The sequence below is a fragment of the Lepidochelys kempii genome, chromosome 10, assembly GCF_965140265.1.
Source record: "Lepidochelys kempii isolate rLepKem1 chromosome 10, rLepKem1.hap2, whole genome shotgun sequence".
In the NCBI taxonomy this organism is placed as follows: domain Eukaryota; kingdom Metazoa; phylum Chordata; order Testudines; family Cheloniidae; genus Lepidochelys; species Lepidochelys kempii.
In genome coordinates, this window is record NC_133265.1 from 56,188,615 (window position 1) to 56,213,054 (window position 24,440).

The 24,440-nt window shown below is 42.4% G+C and overlaps 1 protein-coding gene across 7 annotated transcripts in view; it reads right to left on the reverse strand.

Moving 5' to 3' along the window:
• Window positions 1–24,440, reverse strand: part of TJP1 (tight junction protein 1) — a 308,695-nt gene that overhangs the window by 196,855 nt on the left and 87,400 nt on the right. Inside the window, exon 2 of one of the 7 annotated variants that reach the window (XM_073303697.1) lies at window positions 23,148–23,271. The exons of the other annotated variants lie outside the window; for them this stretch is intronic. Within the exon in view, the coding sequence (XP_073159798.1) occupies window positions 23,148–23,219 (72 nt within the window). The 5' untranslated portion in view covers window positions 23,220–23,271. The remainder of the gene's footprint in view (window positions 1–23,147; window positions 23,272–24,440) is intronic. 7 annotated transcript variants of the gene reach the window in all.

A 24,440-nucleotide genomic window follows, 5' to 3' on the forward strand; every position in this document is an offset into this window, starting at 1 on the left:
ATGAACCCTCTTATACACTGAGTGGAACTCATGCGCATCTAAGGATCTACCTTTTGACTTTTATTCTTGCCAATTGTTCTGTTTTTCTCCTGGTTCTTAAAGACACATGCTGTTTAGTTTCACTGAAATAGTGTAAGTTTTTGAATCTGACATTCAAATATTGCAAATATTTTCACAGGCAAATTTGTTACTACTGCAGCATAATTTGGAGTTGTTAATTGTGTGATAATATAATTATGACTTTATGCAATCTTGTTACTCAGCATGTAAGAGGGCTCGCAAAAACAAAATACAGCTCACTGCTTTTGAGGATTGTGGGTTAGTTGTTATCCTACTAAATGAGTCAGGAACAGGTACAAAAATAAATGACTCTTTACTTACTTTGCATAGTAATTTTTTGCAACAAAATATTTAGATAGGCTTTTAGATAAGGTGTGCAAGGTTTTATGTTCTGTTTTCTTTTCTTAGTATGATTGTTAAAATGTGGACTTAACTTTTTTCCTAGCAGCCTCTTTCTGTTTATTTGTATTTATTTATCTAACCCAGAGGTATAGACAAGAAGTAAATATATTTTACAAGAATGCCACGAGAGGAGCCTCAAGAACAATTATGGTCCATTTGTATCAAAAATCTGTTGTTAAACAGACCTCTAGGCACTTACTAACATCAGGTCAAAAATGTCCTTTAAAAGAAGTCTGTAGATACAGATGTAGAGTCTGATCCTACTACTGTATTTACTATTGTGTGTAATCCCACTGAGGCCAATTCTGTTACTCATGATAGTAGGCACTACATCTGACCTGGCCATTAAAAGTCCAGTCAATGGTACTGCGGGGATAAGGGAGGCTAGTCCCTACCTGTCCTGTCTCCGCACTGTGCCCCGGGAGCGGCCAGCAGGTCCTGCTAATAGGTGGGAAGTAACAGAGGGCTCCGCGCACTGCCCCCGCCCCAAGCACTGGCTCCACACTCCCATTGGCCAGGAACCATGGGTGAGAACAGCGCACAGAGCCTCCTGGCCCCACCACCTAGGAGCCGGACCTGCTGACCGCTTCCAGGGCACAGCATGGAAACAGGACAGGCAGGGAGCCTGCCTTAGCCCTGCTGACCGGGAGCTGGCTGAGGTAAGCCCACGCCCCAACCCCAAACTCCAACCCCCTGCTCTGAGCTCCCCTCAAACCCAGAGCCCCCTCCTACCACCCAAACCCCTCATCCCCAGCCACAGCCCTCACCTCCCCTGCACCCCACCCCCTGCCTCAACCCACAGTCCCCTCCCACACTCCAAATCCCTTGGCCTCACCCCACAGCCTGGAGCCTTTTCCTGCACCCCAAAACCCTCATCCCGGCCCCACCCCATAACCCACACCCCAAGCTGGAACCCTCACCCCCTCCCGCACCCCAACCCTCTGCCCCAGCCTGGAGCCCCCTTCCACACCCTGAACCCCTAATTTCTGGCCCCACCCTGGAGCCAGCACCCCCCAGTTAGAGCCCTCAGCCCCTCTACACCCCAACCCCCTCCCCCAGCCCAGTGAAAGTGAGTGAGGGTGTGGGACAGCAAGCCACCGAGGGAGGGGGAATGTAGTGAGTAGGGGAGGAGCTTCAGAGAAGGGGTGGGGTGGGCAGGGGACATGGCCTTGGGGAAGGGGCAGGGCTAGGGTGTTCAGTTTTGTGCGATTAGAAAGCTGGCAACCCTGCTGCCGAGGTAGTCACAATTCATATACAGGGGACTGTAGCCAGGGCCTGCTCTGAGAGTGGGAGAATCACATGATTACATCCTGAGTGAAGTGACTGCTACATGTCTTAGCTGGGATTCACTGGAAGAAACCAGGAGAGGTCAGAGGAACACTTACCCTGGTAACTGTGATACTGATATTTTTAGGGGTCTCTTAACCAACTAGAGCCCTACTCAGCTGGGGCATTGGGGATGACTTAGATATACAATGAGATTTAGAAACAGTGGCAACAAACCCTGAAACTATACAAACTGTTACTGCCTCTCCAGCAGTTCTTTTTTTTATGTCTCAATTATGCCTCTGAACTTAAGCACAGCAGAATTCCTTCTAGAGCACGAGGACACCCAAGGGTAGCATTCCCTGTTGCTCCTCTCTAGGGGGTGCAGAACATTTCCCTCTATGTGCCCAGCTAGCTCTGCTGGTTTATGGCAGGGAAAGGGAGACCACCTTCTTACTCCTTTTGGAATGTCTTGAGCCCCACGGGGCACATAGGGGGAACAGTCCCTGCACTCTCGGGAGCAGAGGGAATATAATTGTGTGCTGCTGCATAGGGTACAGAAGGAGCTCCATGTACTCTCTTCCCACACAATCAGAGAGCTGGGGTAAGCCTACAAAAATATAATGTCTAGAAAATGAGTGCAGTAGCACCATCACATTTCCTGTACACCTTGGGCCTGATATTCATTTCCTGGCACCTTGCGTCTACATTTAAGTGAGCGCTACCATTCTGATTGGTAGCATTTTATCTCGCCTTTGCTCCCACTTTCCACAGGTGTATATGACTGCACAAGGTTCAAGAGTGTGGAGAATCCAGCCCATTGTATCTTAGGCTTGTAGGAAATGCTGCAAACACTGGCTCCTATGAGCTTCAGCTTTCTGGATTCTAAGTTATGTTCCAAGTGGGAGAAGCATGGGCTCCCTCACCCCTCCTTCCTGAGTGCATCACTGTGATGGTTACATATTTCATTATTTCCAACAAAAGTTATGAAACAACATCTTGTTCCCAGATAATCTGATCATATACCGTATAAATACGTTACTATGTGTCATAAACATCCTGCATATCCAAGAAAGCTGAGTTTCTATGCATCAGTTACAGCTTGAGAAGTAGGCTGCATGATCCAAACTCTGAAGATTGGCCATGCCTGAGATATCAGCTTCGTAACCAAAATCTTGTTCCCAATACTGCCTTTCACGTATTTTTTGATTGTTTGTTTCCCATGGTTTTTATTGAGTCAAAAATTTCAAATTTATATTTTAAAAAGTTGAATTTCTTTTCCTTGCAGATATGGCAAGTGATGCATGACTCATTCACAATTCCCATGTCAGCCCCAACCTCTTTGGGACCAGTGCGTTCAAAATAATCATAAATGATCTGGAAGGGGGAGTGAACTGTGTGATGGCAACATTTCAGATAATACAAAATTATCTCAACAGGGGAAGAACTTTATCACAAGCGTTCAAACATGGACCAACACACTGGATCAAAATTATTATAATTAATTATATTATTGCCATCCCTAGAGGCCTCAACACATCAGAACTCCCTGGTGCCAGGCACTATACAAACACATGGTAAAAAACAATCCTGCCTCAAAGAGTTTATAATACAAGTTGACAAGAGAGACAAAAGATAGGAGGGGAGACGGAGGCACACAGACATGAAGTCATTTGCCCAAGGCCACATAGCCCCGTCAGTGGCAGAGTCAGGAACAGGACCCAGATTTCCTACTTCCAGTCCAATGCCTTAAATAACTAGACTGTACTGCTTTCCCTGAAATTATCTTTTGCTTCTTTACAGCCCCGGTATGCCTCTACCTCATGCCAAATGTTACAAAGAAAATAGCTTTTAACATTCTTTTCATTTTTGAAATTGCCAGGCTTGGAGATACAATACGAGTGGTCTTTAAATATGGAATGAGTTGCATGCCCTAGCTAGAAAAAGAAACATAAGAAATCTAAGTGAGCTACTAAATGAAATACTCCTCTGGGAAATCTAGAAAAGTTATGACTAATTTCTTAAAATGGCTTAGTGAATTTTATTCTTAAAGATCACTGAAGTGGATTATTTAATAGATTCTGATAACTGGGATAGAGAATAACTAGGAGGGAAACCACAGATGAACCAGATTTTTTGTCACATAACAAGGCTCTTTCAGCTTTAGCTATCCCACAATTTCCCCAGGGTTTGGGGCTGTTTCTGAGTTCACTTACATTAGCATAATTGCACTGGGTTCAATAGAGTAACTCCTGAATTGAACTGCTGTGAGAGAAATGGAAGCCCTTAGCATATGTCTACGCTGCAGCTGGAGGTATGATAGTGTGGGTGGACAGACTCACGCTAGTTAGAGGCATGGTGGTTACAAAACTGGGACAGTTTAGGCTATCCGTCCAAGCTTAGACCCAGGGGATCAGGGAGATTTGGACTCTGGTGGCCAGCCTGAGTCACTGCTCATGCAGCAACATCCACACTGTTATTTTTTGGATGTTAACTCGAGCAGAGCTAGCACAAGTCTGTCTATCTGCACTGGGACTCACACCTCCCAGCTGCAGTGTAGATGTCCCCTTAGTAGTGGTGTGAGAATATGCTAGCCAGGACAACGTACTCAGTACTATGTTTTCATCTGATCATCAGTAAGGCCTCAATTCAGTAAAATACCTAAGCACATGCTTAACTATAATCATGCGGGTAGTCTTATTGACTATTAATTACATACTTAAAATTTAGCACATACTTTAGTGCTTTGCTGGATCAGGGCCCAGGTTTTCTAAAGAATGTCAAAAAATTATATACAGCTCTATATTAATCAATTTTCCTCTTTATTGAATAATAGTCAGACACATACTTTCTAGAGAACCCAACCTACCTATTCTGTAACAAACAAAAAATAATTAGGAAGGTGAATTGGAAAGGACAAGGAAGAGGCACACATTTGCACTTTAGAGGTGAAGTGCTTTTTATCAGATTTCTGTTTTCTATAATCAGCATTTTATCATATTCCCTTTGATATTTGACACATAGATAAACATGATATGCTGGGGAAGAGTCAATATGACTTTTGTAAAGGGAAAGCATGCCTCGCCAATCTATCAGAGTTCTTTGAGGGGATCAACAAGAATGTGAACAAGGATGATCCAATGGATACAGTGTACTTGGACTTTCAGAAAGCCTTCAACAAGGTCCCTCACCAAAGGCTCTTTGCAAAGTAAGCAGTGATTGGGTAAGAGGAAAGGTCCTCTCATGGATTAGTAACTGGTTAAAAGATAGGAAACAAAGGATAGGAATAAATGGTCAGTTTTCACAGTGGAGATGGGTAAATAGCAGGGTCCTCTAAGGATTTGTACTTGGACCAGTGCTGTTCAACATAATCATAAATGATTTGGAAAGGGGAGTGAACAGTGTGTTGGTGACATTTCAGATAATACAAAATTATCCAAGATCATTAAGTCCAAAGCTGACTGCTAAAAGTTACAAAGGGATCTCACAAACTGGGTAACTGTGCAACAAAATGGCAGATGAAATTAAGTGTTGATCAGTGCAAAGTAATCCACATTGGAAAACATAATTCCCGTCTAAATTAGCTGTTACCACTCAAGAAAGACCTTGGAGTCATTGTAGATAGGTCTCTGAAAACACCTGCTCAGTGTGCAGCAACACTCAAAAAAACAAACAAAATAACCTAACAGAATGTTAGAAAGCATTAGGGAAGGGATAGATTTAAAAAAACAAACCAGAAAATACCATAATTCTACTATATAAATCCCTGGAACACCCACACCTTGAATACTGCATGCAGTTCTGGTCAGCCATTCTCAAAAAAGATATATTAAATTGGAAAGGATATAGAGAAGGGAACAAAAATGATTACGGATATAGAACAGCTTCCATCTGAGGAGAGATTAAAAACACTGGGACTGTTCAGTTTAGAAAAGGGATGACGAAGGGGCAATATGACAGAAATCTATAAAATCATGAATTGTATGGAATAAGTGAATAGGGAAGTGTTACTTGTCCCTTCACTTAACACAGGAACAAGTAGTCACCTAGGCAGCAGTTTTAAAACAAACATAAAGGAACTACTTCTTTATACAATGCACAGTCAACCTGTGGAACTCATTGCCATAGGATGGTTTAAAGCCAAAATATATTTGGATTAAAAAAGAATAGATAATACTCACATCTAGTGCACGGTCTGGCATTTTTCCAGTTTAAATAGCAAAAGCGAGCATGCTTAATAAGTGTGGCAACTGTAACTCTGAAAAAGATTAAGTCCACGTTAAAATCATCCTTGCCATAGGGTGTGCTTAGGGACATTCTCCTTAATTATATCTTTAATTTCTCATAGAGGCACAGGCCTAATTATTTCTTTTCACCATTAGGAAAAATTGAGGGAAACATGATACTGGATTTAAGGCTATTGCTTCATCTTAATAGCTTTTCTTTGAGTAAACTTTACTTTTGTTAATATCTAGAGTCTCAGGAAGATAATGGCCTTGTAAGTCATTAATAGCAGCAACTATTGATTACCATGTCAGATTTCAAAAGTCAAGTCAGAAGGTGGCCAGTTTAGTTTTGATACACACGCTGGAATAATCTCTTTCGTCTGTGCTATGATCTGACTAGCTCTGCTAGTATAAGCTACTCAGAATAGTCTTTGTATGAGAGAGCACCTTATAAATCCCAGGTTTAACTGAATCCTGAGCTGAGACAATTTGGCTCTCCAATAGTTGGATTATTTTCCCCTGCTAAATGACTTGAGCTGTAATGCATTTTCAAACAATACAATACAATATCATACAATTTTTCTACTGCTTTAAATATACATAGATGGAATATTTTAGTACCATGTACTACTTTTTGTATGCCTGACAGAGATTGGGAGAGTTACTATATGAAAAAGTACGCAATACAGTGTACATACACATCATATTACAAAAATATAACACAGGTTATAGTGAAGCTATGTTTCCATTTGCAGAAGTTTTCAATTAAATTACAGTACTAACTCTTTCAATGACTACTTCATTATTAGTGGTGTTTCATTAATATATTACTGTGTATATAAATCATAATTCACTGTTACTCTGTTTCACTTTATAATGAACTGTCCTGCACATGACAGCCTGTCTGGGCATTACTATAGCAGTTCTTCTATACTGTGCTGAGGAAACCTATATCCACATCCTTATAAAGTCCATAGGAATCCTTGCCTCAGCCTGACCCTAGATGGCTATCCTGTTCCCTGAAAAGTTCATTTAGATGTGCATGCATATACAGCACATCCTTTCTTAGGTGCACACTTAATGAGCTTAGCAAAAACCAAAAACATGCCTCCTCTATCCTACTGCACATGCTCAGAGCCTAGTTTTCAAATGCTCACAAATCAGTCAAATCAAAACCAATTTCTTATGGACTAAGACCATGCACTGCTCCTTGGTGAAGACTATTTAAATACCAGATTCAGTCTTCCGCTCCAGCAATAAGATTGCTTTTAAAAATGTTTGCTCGGACTTTCCAGAAAAAATCATTTTAGGGCAAAAATGAAAACTGAAAAAAAAAATGGAAAAATTTAGCCCAAGAGGAGAGCGGTTTAGGAAATCAAGAGCAACTGTAAGAGGGTTGTTATAATGGAAAGTATTATGCCACCTAATTATATGGTAACCAGCCTTCTCTTATAACAATTTGTTCATCTGCACCTAACGTAATGCTAAATGATAATGTATATCATATTTATTATTTGTTTTTAAATCTGTCATGAATTAGAGATCCCCGTTCAAAAGTTTAAAAAATAGGTCAGTACAACATTTTGAATAGACTTGTAAGAAAAACTGATTTACAAATAACTAGATAAATAGCTTGGAGCCTGATTTTAAATAAAACAAGGCAACTTGTGTAACTTGTAGTACTACAAATCCTTTATCATGGAACTGGACTTTGAGACCCACTCCCCCAAACAAATGATATTTTAAATGTCTATTGAAAACATAAGAGCTAACCTTACAACAATGTTAGGATGTCTTCTTCTATGTATAATAAATTATGAAAGAGTCATATGTCACAATCTGAAAAATCAACAATGTCTCCAAATGCCATTTGTGATTACCAGAACAGCTCTTGGTCTAGTCAGGTATTTAAAGTCTGGTTCCTTTTCACATGATCTACTAGTCATTCTTACTATTAATACTCAGCACAATAGGACTATAGCCAGTTGATTAGGATATGCTTCTATTGCATAATTCTTTAAAGGGAATGAGTATACTATAAATTAAATGATGACACTAGGTTACAAGAAATTCTAATTAGCTCAATAAAAATGAAAAAAAGCACCTTAAAGATATGAAACTGTTCAAGTAGGCAACAAGAGTATGAATTCACTTTAGCCACTTAATGCCATATTTTCAAAGGAACCCCCTAAATTGTAGCAGCAAAATTTGCAAGAGCATCTGTCTGCATGCATAACATTGGCAATTGAGTACATAAATGCCCATCTGATCACACAGTGCACGCATGTCAGTCCCATACATGGAATGAAGTCCCTACTTTTAGCTATCTTGCCATTTTATTCCAGGAAGATAAACTCATAGTGTATCTATTCTGCTATGACATCCTGACCACCTTCCAGCAGAGACCAAAACAAAATCAATCAGTTCCCTTTTCTCCTGCAGTGAAATACTGTGAGATTTTAGGTGACAACAATGCATCTGTAACTTATGAATGAAAAGTTTGACCAGCACTACTGTTTTGCAGTAACAGTGGATGTGCCATTATTACCATGTGCACTTCCATGCAGTGTCCCTCAGTCAACTCCCCAAACTGAACCCTCCTCCCGCAACCCACTCCCCGCTCTTCAATTACCCAATTTCCCACTATCATTGTGGCTGATGTGTCACGGAGCAATATACAGTCATTTACTTCTGGGGGCATTTTGTGCCAAATAATAAAAAATTCTGCACACAATATTTTAAAATTCTGCAAATTTTATTTGTCAAAATAACACTACATAATCACACTAGTTTCAATTATTTTAGTAATTTATTTCAAAATACCTGTCAGCAAGTATGTCTGTAACAATACAGACACACACAAAAATTTCCCCAGGAGTAGAGAGTTAAAGAAACCCCTGTGACATTGCACTCCACAATATTTTATGGAAATATGCTTATGAGTGTGAATATAATAGAACTAGAATATGCTTCATGCAAAAGGTCTCTTGTAAGGCATCATTACAAAGTTTATGATCTACTGAGTGTGTTCATCCTATGTGTTTGCATGTATTATTTCTATGTCTGAAGATAGGAAAATAAAATATAAACTTGTATTACTGATGTAAATCCATTAAGTGGAAGCCATTAAGGGTGCTTCAGAATCAATGACCTGTAAATGGCTCTGTTTACTTGCAAACCTTCCTAGGTACGTGTGGGCCAGCTCTGTAAGGATGGAGGCTGGGGTCTCACAGGACATGTGAACATATCACCTGATACTGGAATTCATCTTAAACCTGGTGCTTTTCCATTTAAAAGGAAGGGTGAGGACCCAGAGAGACAAAAGATTCCCGCCTTGTGCCAAAACTATAAAAGGGGGTGGAAAAGAACAAAGGTGGCTGCCAGTCATGAGAACACCCCTAATTTCCACTAAGATGTCTGCTGGAACTAACAAGGACTGTACCAGGGGAAAGGATTGGGCTTAGCTAGGAAGGAGTCTAGTCCGTGAAAGAAGCTTATTGGAACCTCTCTGAGGGTGAGATTTTACCTGTAAACAGTTTCTTGGGGGGGGGAGCAAACAGCTATGCATATCTCTCTATCAGTGATATAGAGCAGCGGTTCTCAAAGCCGGTCTGCTGCTTGTTCAGGGAAAGCCCCTGGTGGGCCGGACCGGTTTGTTTACCTGCCGCATCCGCAGGTTCGGCCCATCGTGGCTCCCACTAGCTGCGGTTCGCCGCTCCAGGCCAATGGGGGCTGCGGGAAGTGGCGCGGGACAAGGGACATGCTGGCCACCCTTCCCGCAGCCCCCATTGGCCTGGAGCAATGAACTGCGGCCAGTGGGAGCCGCGATCGGCGGAACCTGCGGACGCGGCAGGTAAACAAACTGGCCCGGCACACCAGGGGCTTTCCCTGAACAAGCGGCGGACCAGCTTTGAGAACCACTGATATAGAGGGCAAACAATTTGTGAGTTTACCCTGTATAAGCTTCATACAGAGTAAACAGATTTATTTGGTGTTTGGATCTCATTGGGAACTGGGTGTCTGAGTGTTGGACATAGGTGACCTGCTGAGCAGTTTTTGGTCAAAGTCTGCAGCTTTGGGGGTGTGGACCAGACCTGGGTCTGTGTTGCACCAGGCTAGCATGTCTGGGTCAACAAGGCAGGGTTCTGGAATCCCAAGCTGGCCGGGAAAACGGGCTCAGAGGTAACTTCAGGTGACAGTCCCAAGGGGGTCTCTGTGACCAAACCTGTCACAATCACCCTATTACAATCCAGTTCCTGTTTCTCTGCCTCCTCCCCACTAGAAACTAGCCGCTGGGGCCCCCTTGCCCAGATACCCGCACTCCCTCCCCCCCCAGATCCCAGACACCTGCCTCCTCTCTCCACCAGAGCCCAGCTGTGCCCGCCCCCAGCCCAGACACCCTCCCCCCTGTTCCCCGAGCCCAGGTATCCAGAGGGAGAAACAGCCTGATGCTCGGTCCCAGGCTTGCATGGAGTTTCCTGTGTGCCACCGTCTCCTTCCTCAGGGTGTGCTGGGCCCTGCAGCTGCCAGGAACCCTCTAGCTCCCTGCCCCACTCCCGCAGCAGTGTCTTCTATGTGTGAGCTGGGCTCTGCCAGGTCCAGCAGCCCCTAGCTATTGCCAGCAGGAGAGTGGGGTGGGGGGAGAGAAAACCTTTTGTAGTGGTAAACACCCATTTTTTCATGGTTTGTGTGTATAAAAAGATCTTCTGTACTTTCCACAGTGTGCATCCGATGAAGTGAGCTGTAGCTCACGAAAGCTTATGCTCAAATAAATTGGTTAGTCTCTAAGGTGCCACAAGTACTCCTTTTCTTTTTGCGAATACAGACTAACACGGCTGTTACTCTGAAATCTGTGAAGTCCAGGACCTGTGCTAGTGGGGGAGAGATTGGGTGGGAGTAGTAGACAGGCTGAGACCCATTATTCCCCTTCTAGCGCTATGGAACTTGCCTGGAAAGATAATACAGTTTCAGGCTGTTCTGCCTATTCCATAGAGCCCACAGTCCTTGCTCACATGTCCCAGCCTTTATAAAAATAGGGATCGAGGCCAGAATGAAAGGCTTCCATGAAAATTGCCAGAGAAGCAGAATTTGCTCTGCTAAGGAAGGTTCTCTTATGTGGTGGATGCTCATCTGATCACTTGTGAATTGAGTCTGGATGCTAATGTGATCTTAATAGGTGATTTCTTGGATTTCTTGGATTTCTAATTTCTAAGAAATTTCTTGGATTTCTTGGATTTACCATTGATGGTAAATGCACTTGAGCAACCTTAATTATAAGTTAACAAGTTTTTAAAATGTGGGAATACAGATGTGAAGACAGGATGACTCCCACACACAGTCTGCTCTGCCATCTCTCTCCTACTGCACCAGTGTAAGGCCAATGTCAGTGAGATCAAAATGGGATCTGTTATTGCTGTATACAGAAGGCATGAGTCACCATTTCTGTCAAGCTCACATGACAGTGAATTTGTACACTAATCACAGATGAATTTGTACACTAATCACTTGAGCTCCCATAGATACAATACTTTGTCAGCATTGGGTAGGAAACAGTCAAATGACATGTTATTTGCTGAGGGGAGGACAATAGAAACAGAAGCTGAGGAGACACTGAGCCTCTGTCATCTGAAGTGAATGAACTCAGTGGAATGCTAGCAGAAAACAAGAGTTTCTGATGGACCCAGGAGAGGGAAAATAGTAAACAAAAAATAAATAATGTTGATAACTGGCTTACACATGACTCCCGTGACTACAACTGACAATACTAATGCAACACTAGTATTTTTAAACCAACCTGTTAAATTGTGTCTATGCAGACCTCTGGAATACAAGCTCTGAAAAATACATTCTTTGAACATGATGCAGGAAGCACTAATTCATCTTTTATTGAATTTGCAGGTAACACTGAGGAGCTCTGAAACTGCAACAGTAACAGACCTCATTTTCCCCGATAAATTTTTTTTAAATTTTTTATTTGTAAAAGATTTTGTGCTCACATTATGGATAAAATTCAGCCCGAATGTACGTCAAAGTCAGTGGAGTTGCACTGCTCACACCAGCGCTGCGTTTGGAACTCTGTTCTGCTTCCAAATATTGGCTGGGTGCAACTTTATTTTAAATCTATTGTTATCTGCTGCTAATAATGAAAAAATAATCATGGGAAATTCCCAATGAATGTTAGTTTAAACAAATGTTTATCAAGGCAGGATCACTGCCTGCTTCTATCTAAATAACCACATTCTTCACTTATCCTTATCCATACTATAATGTACAATGAAAATGGCATTAACTTTTTACATGTTGCTACCCTATTCTACCATGGAAACATTTCTATATAGTTGAAGTGCTTGAGAGCAGTGAGCCCCTATATAAACTCTTTAGTGGGGAATTGACATGCCATAAAGGGATTTCTCACTGTGGTAGGTAGAAACAGAGCAAGAAGACTCCAAAGAGGTACTGTACTGCATAAAGGCAAAGCAGAATGACAGTAAGTTTACACACTCCTTCTGAAGCTGCTGATCAGTGAAACTGCCAACCCCAGCTTTTGTTCATATAAACATAGGAAGACAGTTCCTATAACAAACTTGCCCCAATGTGCCCTGCAGGGATTCATGTTGCAATTCTTTATTGATCCGTGTTAGGCATTACTCTGCCAGCTTGTAACCCTGCAGTAAGGTAACTCTGTATAAAGAAGCATTTAGCAAGAGAACTACAATAGCTCATCTTTCCACATGCTGTATCTACCAAACACATGGGGAACATTTTGCAGATATGCAACTGACAAAATAGCTAAATCTGACTTTTTTATTTTTTTCACAATTACTATATGGACAATGGGCCAGATCTGGGGCCCTGCTAAAACTTCATTGTGCATCTCCTGAAGCTGCTTGCTGTCAGTTACACGACAGGACTGTCCCAGCATTTAGTAGCCCAAAGATCAGGAGGCCATAAAGGTAGCTCAGTAGCACCCCTTACTGTGGAGTACTGTCCCTTCTCTCAGCACAGGAAGCACGGGTGCAGAATGACATGAACCTGAAGCAAGGACCAGGGACAGAGCTCAGAGCTTCCCTGTAGATATGTCTATACTGTAATGTAAGCCTATCCTTGAGCCTGGGCTCAAGCCTAACCCCCACTGCATCTACACTGCAATTGTACTACCCCGGGGCTTGGATCCAGGGTCCCAGGACCTGTCTGCAGGGCTGGAGGGTCTGAGCTTGAGTTAAGCCAGGACCTATTGCTTTGCACTGTAGATGCAGCCCCACTTGAGTCAGGTCCCAGAAGTCAGCAGCAAATATCCCACAATTCCATGAGACAACTTTCTTATATCCTCTGTATCCCAACAACTTCCTTATACCCCTCTGCAATCCACTCTTCTGAAAATGGAAGACACACCACCTTCGTGAATGGCAACCGCTCAGGTCAGCATTAACCCATTCTCTTCTGATCATCCATCAGCAAGCGCACTATCAGAGAGCCTCCTGGGTTTGCAATGGAGAGCTAACCAATCAAGCCTTTTGCAAAGTGAGCTGCTTCCTGGTAACATGTAGGGTGGGCAGTAAAGTTTTTCGACAGTGCACCATGGTCCTAGGGATAGAATGACCACATTTCAGGGGCGGGGATGGAAGGGCACTAAGGACTTCCGGATATGGCTACTTTGACTAGGGTCTGTGCACTGCAGTGTGGACGCCAGAGCCCTAGCTTCAAGCATGGGTTAGAAAAGACTTAATATAAGGTAGAAATACTATGTAGATGCTCAAACTCAGGGTTCCCTAACACAGTCAGCTGACTTGAGTCCCATTAACCTTGGGCTTACTTTTCAGTGTAGACAAATCGCCTGTGGAAGAGCAGGCTAGCTATTCCTGAGAGGCGGGCAGGCAGGGGGACTGAGGCTGGACATACAGTTTAGGGAGCCATAAAGAGGGATTAGGCAAGGACTAGATAATTGGGGCAGGGTTTATTTTGAAGTGGGGTAAACAACCAAGGAATAGGATGTGGTAAGGCGATGTGAGAGAACTTAAGGCACGCAGGACAAATATATTTGTTCCCAGTGTAACAGTATACTGAGGAGAAGCATATTTGTCCTTATGATCCTAAGGATAAAATTGTAACAGAAGATAGAACAGTCTATAATGCAAGTCTATCCTTTTATGCACTTACATTACTTGGAAAGCGGAAGTACCCACACAGATGCATGTGCACACGTGCACACACACATGTTCATATTTGAAAATAAAACCAGAGCCCTCCTCACAGCTGTATGATTGGTCCTTTGGTTTTGGGCTCAGAGGATGGAAGGGAATTCTGAGAGCCAGTTAAGCTCCAGTGAAAAGCCTCTGAACCATTAACCTACTGAACCATTAAACTACAGTAAAGTAAAATTGTTTTATGCCAAGTTGGAATCAGACTGAAAAGTATGTATTTTCTATTCATACATATGAAATATGTCGTGACAGTTATTTAGTTAGGGTCATGCAAGTTCAGCAGCTACAGAGGATGGAAACAAAGGCATCCAGTGTAACACTACATCAGTTCTTTGAAATCTCAGGTCATGTGGGCATGCTTAAGAAAATCTTCTAAAGTAGATTTTACAATAATCAACTCATCACTGGCATGCTGGTCTAAAGGCATAAGCCAGCACTGGAGAGGGGTTAGAAATAAGGTTAGACGGAATACACTTTCAGGTCTGGGTGGTCTTGTCAAATCATTATCAGACCTTCCTAGAGACAGTTTGCAATGATAACATGTATGTTTTTATTTTATTTTGTTACATAATGTGAATACATTTTAATGGTTGACAGCAGTGACCACACTGAACAGTACTGTTCCAAAATTTCTAGTGCCATTCATTTACAAGAACCCTTTTAAAGTTTAATCTTGTAAAAACAAAGAAAACATTTTTGTCCATATAATCAGAATTTAATTTGCCTAGATTTGAATGCAGAGTAGTCCGTGCAGTCTCTTTAAAATTGCACGTAAAAATTTCTCCTGTTGTTTAAAAGGAGGGGCTCTTCCCTGCTGCATGGTGCTCAGTACAATAATAAAAGATAAACAACAGGCATGTCTGTTTGTGGAAAATATCTGAAAAATGGAAACAGGCATTGGGGCTGACAGCTAAAAGCAATAGGCTGGATTGTAACTTTACAATCTACCCTGAGCATGCTGCACTGCCCCAGGAGAAGAGCACTGAATGAATTGTGATTCAGAGGCTACCAATTCCTCTTCTGCAGCCCCAAATTTCTGGTGGATGAGTAATAAACTACTTCTCTCCTTTTCATGTAAACAGTTTGTTCCCCTTCCTTCGTTACAAGCCAGCTACTTTGGCCTGTGAGCAGGGGAGGGAGGGATAGACCCAAGACTTCTCCTACTCCCTGCCCTTCTTCACCACCCTGCCCGCTTATTTGCTCACAGAGGCAATCAGCTGTTGCTCCCCCTCCCCTGTGGCCAGCTAGAATCACAATATAAGCAGAGGTATAAGGGTGTGGGGAGAACCTTGCTCCCAGTTCAGACGAGTAAGGGTTACGACAATCATCCCCACAGTAAACAACCCTGAACCCCCACTGATCCTGGGATTGCTCCATCAGCCCAGTTTGTAACAGTATTCATTAAATATTACTTGCAATGGAGCTCAGAGTTACCTTTGTTTCCTTATTGATTAACTGATACGGTAACATTTTTCAAGCTAAAAAACAATGGTGCCCTGTGCAGTCCAAATTAATCTCTGATGCTGCTCCCTGTTCCAAGGGAATACTCTCCTGGTGGCAGTTGTGAATCACTACTGCCCTCCACATCATTCCCCCACAGCCAATTGGAATATGTGGCAAGAAGTTTTAAAAAGTTGCAACGTGATTCAGCCTCTGTGGGCTGAAAGCTCCATTTATCCCCAAAAATATGTCACCATCCTACCCCATAAAAATCAGTGACAGAGGGATCCCTCCTAGCAGCTCTCTGGGGGGTGGGAGGGTTCTGATACAATTAGACTGCGTAAGCAGAGATTGGAAAGTCGTTCTGTCACTTTGAAACTATAAGGACCCTTTCCTTTTCCCACCAGGATCTTTGCAAAAGAATTACTATAGTCCAGGATTGTAGGAATTTTTGCAGGTTGCACAACCTCGTAAGAGGGAGAGGAATGAATCTAGCACAGGGAATTGTGTGGTATGTGGGAGGCAGAGAGCTAAGTTACATGGGCTCTAATCCCCCTGAATATACTTGCAACTCCCTGTCATAGAGCAAGAGATGGAGGGTGCCCTGGTACAGCAGGCCAGCCTTTTCCCTGAAAAAGTTTGCCTTTTATGGAGCCAGCATCCAGAAAGCAGCCCAGAAAACCACGGGTATATTTTGGCTGTCACAGTCTCACACTTACTGTACATACAAAAGTATACATCAAAACTGTTTCAAGACTCTGCTACTTACTGGAATGCTTTTAACCACAGAGGAAACATCTATGTCTGACAAAGTAAAGTGAACCATTAATTACCTGTTTCAGAGGAACAGCCGTGTTAGTCTGTATTCGCAAAAAGAAAAGGAGTACTTGTGGTGCCACAAGTACTCCTTTTCTTTTTTCATTAACTACCTGAAAACACTGGAGTTGATATTTGCTACCCAATCATGGTCAACTCACAATGTATGCAGGCAATGGATGTAAAATGTCTTTGTACATTATTATATGAGGCTAAGATTTCTGAGAAGGAAAAAAATACTTATTTACTAGGTCCACTATCTCCCTTTATAAATTAGTTAATACTGAGAATACTTTTTATCTAAGTAGAAATAGCAGCTCCATTAAAATACCTTTCCCACCCAAATTCAAACCACAATACTTGAATCTTTGCCAAACTGTTTGGCATATTGCTAGACAATACTAAAGCTCTGCACTGTTTTCTAGCACTGGTCTGCCACTCCTTTGTACTTTTCTCTTTCCAAATATTTGCTCAGGACTTCTTCTATTACAGTATTTTTTATCTCTTTCTGCAGACAAATAACTCAAGCTATATTTAACTGAACAACTTTTTTCCTGAGTATAAATGGTACTGTTATTGTTTGCAGTTGAACCTATAAATAATGCAAAAAACGCTAGTTAGTACATATAAAGATCCCCCATATCCAAAAGATTTTAAATTTTCATAAATCAAACAAAACAAAAAGATTTTTGCAGTCAGAACTGCAGGAAAAGAACCTTATCTCTAAGCCCCCTCAGACCTTGTAGTGTTAGGCTGGGTAGGTATGGGAGGCTGTCATGGAGAAAATCCTGTTGTTGCAAGAAATGATGATTTAATATCCAGGTCTATTTCCTTTGACTCAATATTGAACCAATGCCACAGCATGAGGTATTAAAGTGCACCTGTCCTTTATACAAGACATAAAAACAAGGTCCTGGCAACTTGTAGTCATTAAAAAACTCAAGTTTCAGAGTAACAGCCGTGTTAGTCTGTATTCGCAAAAAGAAAAGGAGTACTTGAGGCACCTTAGAGACTAACCAAGGCATTTTTGTGTGTGTGTGATTAAGAATATCAGCTTTGATGTCTTGGCCAAATTTTAAATATGGATAGCTACCTTCTACCTTTCCTTGCAGTTATAAGTGGCTCAAGCATTCGAAACTGCTGTATGCAGTTGTTGCACACTGTTAAACAATTGCCACGTTCCAGCCCAGAGGTAGCCTCATTTCAGTGATGGCTGAAGTGTTGTTTTTTTTTATTTAACTTGTATAATTCATTAGTTAGCATGAAAAGATTTTTGAATTGTGAAACTAGGACATCTGTCACTGTGGGGAAGTGGTGGGGAAATCGTGTAGTGTGTTTTTGACAGCTGTGGGAGTGTGGTCACAGGAAAGGTGACTACTTGTTTTCCCTAATCTTTAGCTTTCCAGCCACCCACCCCATGTCCTTCCAAATTCTCTCTCTCTTTCCTAGCATGCTCCATCTTCTTCTCTAGCTACAAATATTCCCTCCCTACTTGTTCCTCAGCCCCTACCTTCAGTGCAATTGGCACTCAGCTACAGAGGTTGGATCCTGCCAGAAACGACCCGTATCTGTTGATAGTGGGTAGGGGCACAATTTAAAGGTTCGGTTGCCCCTGGAACAGTTTGAATCATGACTCCCCTCCCCGCAGACAGTCCCCCTCTTATCCTCAGTCTCCCCTCCCAGAAAGCAGCGACCCCTCCCTGCAGCTCCCAGCTGTTGCTCCTGCCTCTCTGCCTGGAGTGCAGCTTGCTGGCTCCAGCAGCTGCCATGCTGGGAGGCAGCCTGGCCGCACTATGTAACCAAGTGGGGCTGGCAAACCATGTCAGAGATCTGGGGGGATGGGGAGGACATGACCCTGCGTGTGTCCCCCACAGGCATTGCCTCTCCCTCCTGCTCTACCAACTCCTAGCTGTGCCTTTGCCAGGTTTGAATGGAGCTCTCTCTCTCTCTCTCTCTGCAGGTCACATCTTCACGGAATTTGTGATACCACCATACAGTGGATTATGCAGTGTCTTGTCTAACATTGTATATAGCTTAGCACAGTAGCTGGACCAATTTGGGGATGTAGCAGCTGGCAGAAAGGAAGATGCTGGGTTTGGTTCTAGCACAGGCAAAGCTGTGCCAGCAGAAACAGAGAGCAAGTAGGGAGACAGTGAGAAAGGGACAGGGAGAAGGTAACCAAAGAGACACCTGGTCACTCCTAGCAAAATAAGAACGGCACCCTGATTTCACTAGAACTAGGCAGGTCGGTGAGGACAGTTCTTCATCATTGGGACATCTTATCACCGACACTATTTAAAGCTGGAAATTTCATTGGAGTTTATAGGAGTTGAGACCCAAATCCCATTGCAATTACATAGTATTTGCACACTTCACTCCCTTAGGCTCCATTGAAGTTCCTGGTTTAATTCTATAAAGCACTCTTTGGCTACACAAATGCAAGAGCAGATCAAAAGGGTGCTTGTACATACATGAACACACACACTTTTTTACTCAGGATCACTCACTCTCATTTCTGTTTGTGGTGCTGCAGAGGTATTGCTATATTTGCTCATCCACACAATATGTTATGTGATTATGCAGACTAGCTCACTCTAACCCAGGAAATAGTTGTTCCCTCACTTGGAAGTGACAGCTCAGCTTAATGATAACAAGAAAAATAATAAGAACAGGAAAAGGAGTACTTGTGGCACCTTAGAGACTAACCAATTTATTTGAGCATAAGCTTTCGTGAGCTACAGCTCACTTCATCGGATGCATTCAGTGGAAAATACAGTGGGGAGATTTATATACACAGAGAACATGAAACAATGGGTGTTATCACACACCCTGTAAGGAGAGTGATCAGGTAAGGTGAGCTATTACCAGCAGGAGAGCGGGGGTGGGGGGGGAACCTTTTGTAGTGATAATCAAGGTGGGCCATTTCCAGCAGTTGACAAGAACGTCTGAGGAACAGCGGCGGCGGGGAGGGGAGGGTGTTCTCCTACTGGTTTTTGAATGTTATAATTCTTGACTTCTGATTTGTGTCCACTTATTCTTTTACTATAGGACAGGCCCAACAAAGAAAATAACAGAACGCCACTAGCCATCACCTTCAGCCCCCAACTAAAACCTCTCCAACGCACCATCAAGGATCTACAACCTATCCTGAAGGACGACCCATCACTCTCACAGATCTTGGGAGACAGGCCAGTCCTTGTTTACAGACAGGCCCCCAACCTGAAGCAAATACTCGCCAGCAACCACACACCACACAACAGAACCACTAACCCAGGAACCTATCCTTGCAACAAAGCCCATTGCCAACTGTGTCCACATGTCTATTCAGGGGACACCATCATAGGGCCTAATCACATCAGCCACACTATCAGAGGCTCGTTCACCTACACATCTACCAATGTGATAGATGCCATCATGTGCCAGCAATGCCCCTCTGCCATGTAAATTGGCTAATCCGGACAGTCTCTACGTAAAAGAATAAATGGACAGAAATCAGACGCCAAGAATTATAACATTCATAAACCAGTCGGAGAACACTTCAATCTCTTTGGTCACTCGATTACAGACCTAAATGGGGCAATATTACAAGAAAAAAACTTCAAAAACAGACTCCAAGGAGAGACTGCTGAATTGGAATTAATTTATAAACTGGATACAATTAATTTAGGCTTGAATAAAGACTGGGAATGGATGGGTCATTACACAAAGTAAAACTATTTCCCCATGTTTATTCCCTCCCCTGCCCTCCTCAGACGTTCCTGTCAACTGCTGGAAGTGGCCCACCTTGATTATCACTACAAAACGTTTTCTTCCCCCGCTTTCCTGCTGGTAATAGCTCACCTTACCTGATCACTCTCCTTACAGTGTGTGTGGTTAACACCCATTGTTTCATATTCTCTGTGTATATAAATCTCCCCACTGTATTTTCCACTGAATGCATCTGATGAAGTGAGCTGTAGCTCACGAAAGCTTATGCTCAAATAAATTGGTTAGTCTCTAAGGTGCCACAAGTACTCCTTTTCTTTTTGCGGATACAGTCTAACACAGCTGTTACTCTAAAACCTGTCATTAAAGAAAAATAATATTAGCTACCAATATGCTTTGTGAAGGGGCCCAAAAATCCAGATGATGGTTTACCAGTCACAGCCCTAAAGGGTTAGCTGTTTCTGTGTAGAGGGACGTTGCACAATGTTACAACGTCCCTCTACACAGAAACACTAAAAAAAGTCAGTGCTCAGACTGATGTTGAGGGCCATAGCAAGGCCCTCCACACCAGTAAAGTAATGCATAGGAAATGTGAGGGAATGGGGCCATGGGCAGAGTGGCTGGAAACTCTATATATGCTGCAGAAAAACTCCTTTTTGGAAGGCCACAGTGAGATATCCATGCAAATCTGGGTTAACTCATATCCAGTGACCTCAATAGCTCAAACAAGGGCACTTCAAGCACTATTCTAAGCCATAGGATGAAGTATTAGCCACAAGGGGAGAGTCAGAGCCACTCAGACTGGCCCCAGCATGAAGATGAATTTCAATTCCTAAACCTGCCACACTCTATTTGGATACCACCTGTATACTTGGACTCCATGGGGATGGAGTGAATTTTCATCCTTATTCCTTAAATGGAATGTTTGTTATGAGGTAGGTTAAACCTTGTTATAACCATAGAATATCAGGGTTAGAAGGGACCTCAGGAGATCATCTAGTCCAACCCCCTGCTCAAAGCAGGACCAATACCCAATTTTTGCCCCAAATCCCTAAGTGGCCCCCTCAAGGATTGAACTCACAACCCTAGGTTTAGCAGGCCAATGCTCAAACCGCTGAGCTATCCTTCCCCCTTGTTTGTTTAAACTCTTTTTGCATCCCATGATTTTGTTTTAATCCTTCTTTCCCTTTTGGTCTGATCTTGCACCCAGTGAAGTCAGAGGCAAACCTCCCATGACCTTCACTGCAGCAGGACTGGTGTTACTTTGTTGTGGTCACTGACATGTGTGCTCTGCCTTCATAAGCTGAGCTAAAGCTGAGTTAAAGCCTCGTTGAAAATGATGTGTGAACATGCAAGTCATTTAAGATAGTTGTAAGAGACAGTTAAGGGGTCACACCTAAAACAAGACAAAATGGAGTCTGTTCAGAAACTAGCACCATGTAGGCAGAGGCTTCCACTGGGTATTGTTCTGACTTGTGTTTGTGTGTGTGCGTGCACGCACGTAAAAGGCTAGCTGGGTATGGGAGGGCCAACAAGAAACTGAAAAGAAAGATTCAGGGGTAAGAGAAACAAAGCCAAGCAGCATCCTGTAAGCAAGCATGGTGTGACCCTGGAGAAGCCTAGAGGAAGGTTCCGGGTCTGATGCTGGAAAACGAGGCTTGGGGTTGTAAGCTAAGAAACTGGTCCTTTTGGTTTTGGTCCCTCCTGCATTCACAGAATCAGGATTTTGTATATTCCTTGTAAATAAGCAAGATTGCATTAAAGAAACTACCAGACTCCATCACCAATTTCTACTCCCAGTTGGAACTTCCCCAGAGCCCCAAACTTTGACTAGCCACTCAGGTCAAATAGGGACAACACATTAATCCAGCACCAAATATATTTCAGGCAGTAATTTTCCAAAAACACTAACCCAGGAACCTATCCTTGCAACAAAGCCCGTTACCAACTGTGTCCACATATCTATTCAGGGGACACCATCATAGGGCCTAATCACATCAGCCACACTATCAGAGGCTCATTCACCTGCACATCTACCAATGTGATAGATGCCATCATGTGCCAGCAATGCCCCTCTGCCATGTACATTGGCCAAATGAGACGGTCTCTACGTAAAAGAATAAATGGACACAAATCAGACGTCAAGAATTATAACATTCAAAAACCAGTTGGAGAACACTTCAATCTCCCTGGTCACTCGACTACAGACCTAAAAGTGGCAATATTACAAGAAAAAAGCTTCAAAAACAGACTCCAATGAGAGACAGCTGAATTGGAATTACTTTGCAAACTGGACACCATTAACTTTGGCTTGAATAAAGATTGGGAGTGGATGTGTCATTACACAAAGTAAAACTATTTCCCCAGGTTTATTTTTCCCCCCTACTGTTCCTCACACAATCTTGTCAACTGCTGGAAATGGCCTATCTTTGTTATTACTACAAAAGGTTCTTTTTGGTTTTTTTCCCCCTCTCCTGCTGGTAATAGCTCACCTTAACTGATCACGCGCGTTATAATGTGTATGATAACACTCATTGTTTCATGTTCTCTGTGTATATATATATATCTTCCTACTGTATTTTCCACTGCATGCATCCAATGAAGTGGGTTTTAGCCCACGAAAGCTTATGCTCAAACAAATTTGTTAGTCTCTAAGGTGCCACAAGTACTCCAGTTCTTCTTCCAGCAACAGTGTTTCTCGAAAGCCTTTGAGAGAGAAAACTCCACTGCACTTACATTTTCTTTCCTCTGCGTTTTTTTCTGGGAGAGCTCTCCCCACCTCTAGCCTTAAGCAATAACAATATAGATGATAAGCTGCAGTTCATTAACTTTCTAACTTTCTCCCACTTTGAGGGTGCATATTGAAATCATTTGTTGGCCTTCTCCCACCCTTCTCAAAATCCATGGATAAAACAAAAACAGCTTTCCCATAGTCCCTTCCATAGAAATTATTTAAGAAATATTTTTTGTTATTGCATTCTATTATTTATATAGTCCATGTGCCTGTGTTGTCATCAATGCTCTTACTTACTTTTATCTTGTGAGAGGTTCTCTTATCTTCAGTGCCCTGGTGTTCTTGTTTCTTATTGAGGACTAGAAACATCTGGAATAAACAGGAACTCCACAGCAATCAAAACTGGAAAATCCTTTTGGCACTAAGGAAAATTCATTTAGTACACAGAGAAATTCCCTTGTAACAATGGATTCTTTACAATATTTCCCCAGCGGCCATATATCTCATCTGCTCACTTACCCAGAATCATGTGTGTCTCAGGAAAACACACCATCACAGGAAGCTTGTTCTATTTGCATATCTTGCAATGCATTAATTCACTTGAAGGATTGCAATACCTAACTTTTTCACTTGTGACCTTTACAGGAAAATCTGAGACGGACTCTGTAGATTCCCCTCACCCTGAAATACTCCTGGCTGTAGACACAGGAACAACACATGCCATGATCATGTTTGAATGTAAAAGTAAAAAAGCAGTTGATAAAAAGTGCTTCAAAGTGACTCTCAGCAAAAAACTTTTTCCCCTCTCACAAAGCGCCTGCTAGCCACCATGATAACATAGAATATTTCTGTAGCATGGTGAGATGGGGAAGGAATGATATTCCGTCATTCACATGGGGGAGTTTAACATGCATATCTGAGTCAAGCAGACTCAAAAAATAGCAACCAAAGATAAGGCTGCCCTTTGAGGGCTTATCAAAAGCTCTGTTTGGATTTTTCCACATGCAAGAATGCAACTAGCCGGCGTCCCAGAGAGTAGAAATTCACTCAATTACTGGATGCTTACTATAGGAACCAAATCTACATAGGTCCCAAGCCTACAAGATCCTCAGCTGGAGTAATTTAGTGCATCTCCTTTGACAACAAAGGCCCAATGCCAATTTATGCCAGCTGAGGTCCTTTGTGTACAGAACTTCTATGGCTTCATTGATAGTGTGGAGGGCTTACAGAATCAGATCTATAGGTGCTGCATTTTACACTACTAAATGGTCTGTCAGTGTTCCCAGCAAAATGTTAATTTTAGCCATTATTTATAACTCAACCATTAAGATTTGTTTCAGGCTGAAACTTGTAATGCAGGGTCACAATTCACCCTGGGCTGAAATCTGTTTTCATCTTACATGGGGAAAAACTGTTTGTTTCAGTTTTAAGAATATGCTATAATCAGTTTAATATGCCAATTCACTTTTCACACTCTTTTACCTAACAACACCTTCATTTTTGAAAGACAATTCTGTCTACACTATTTGATAAGCTTCCACAAATTTGAACAAAAAAGTTTGTTTAGAAAAATATTTGAGTGAACACATG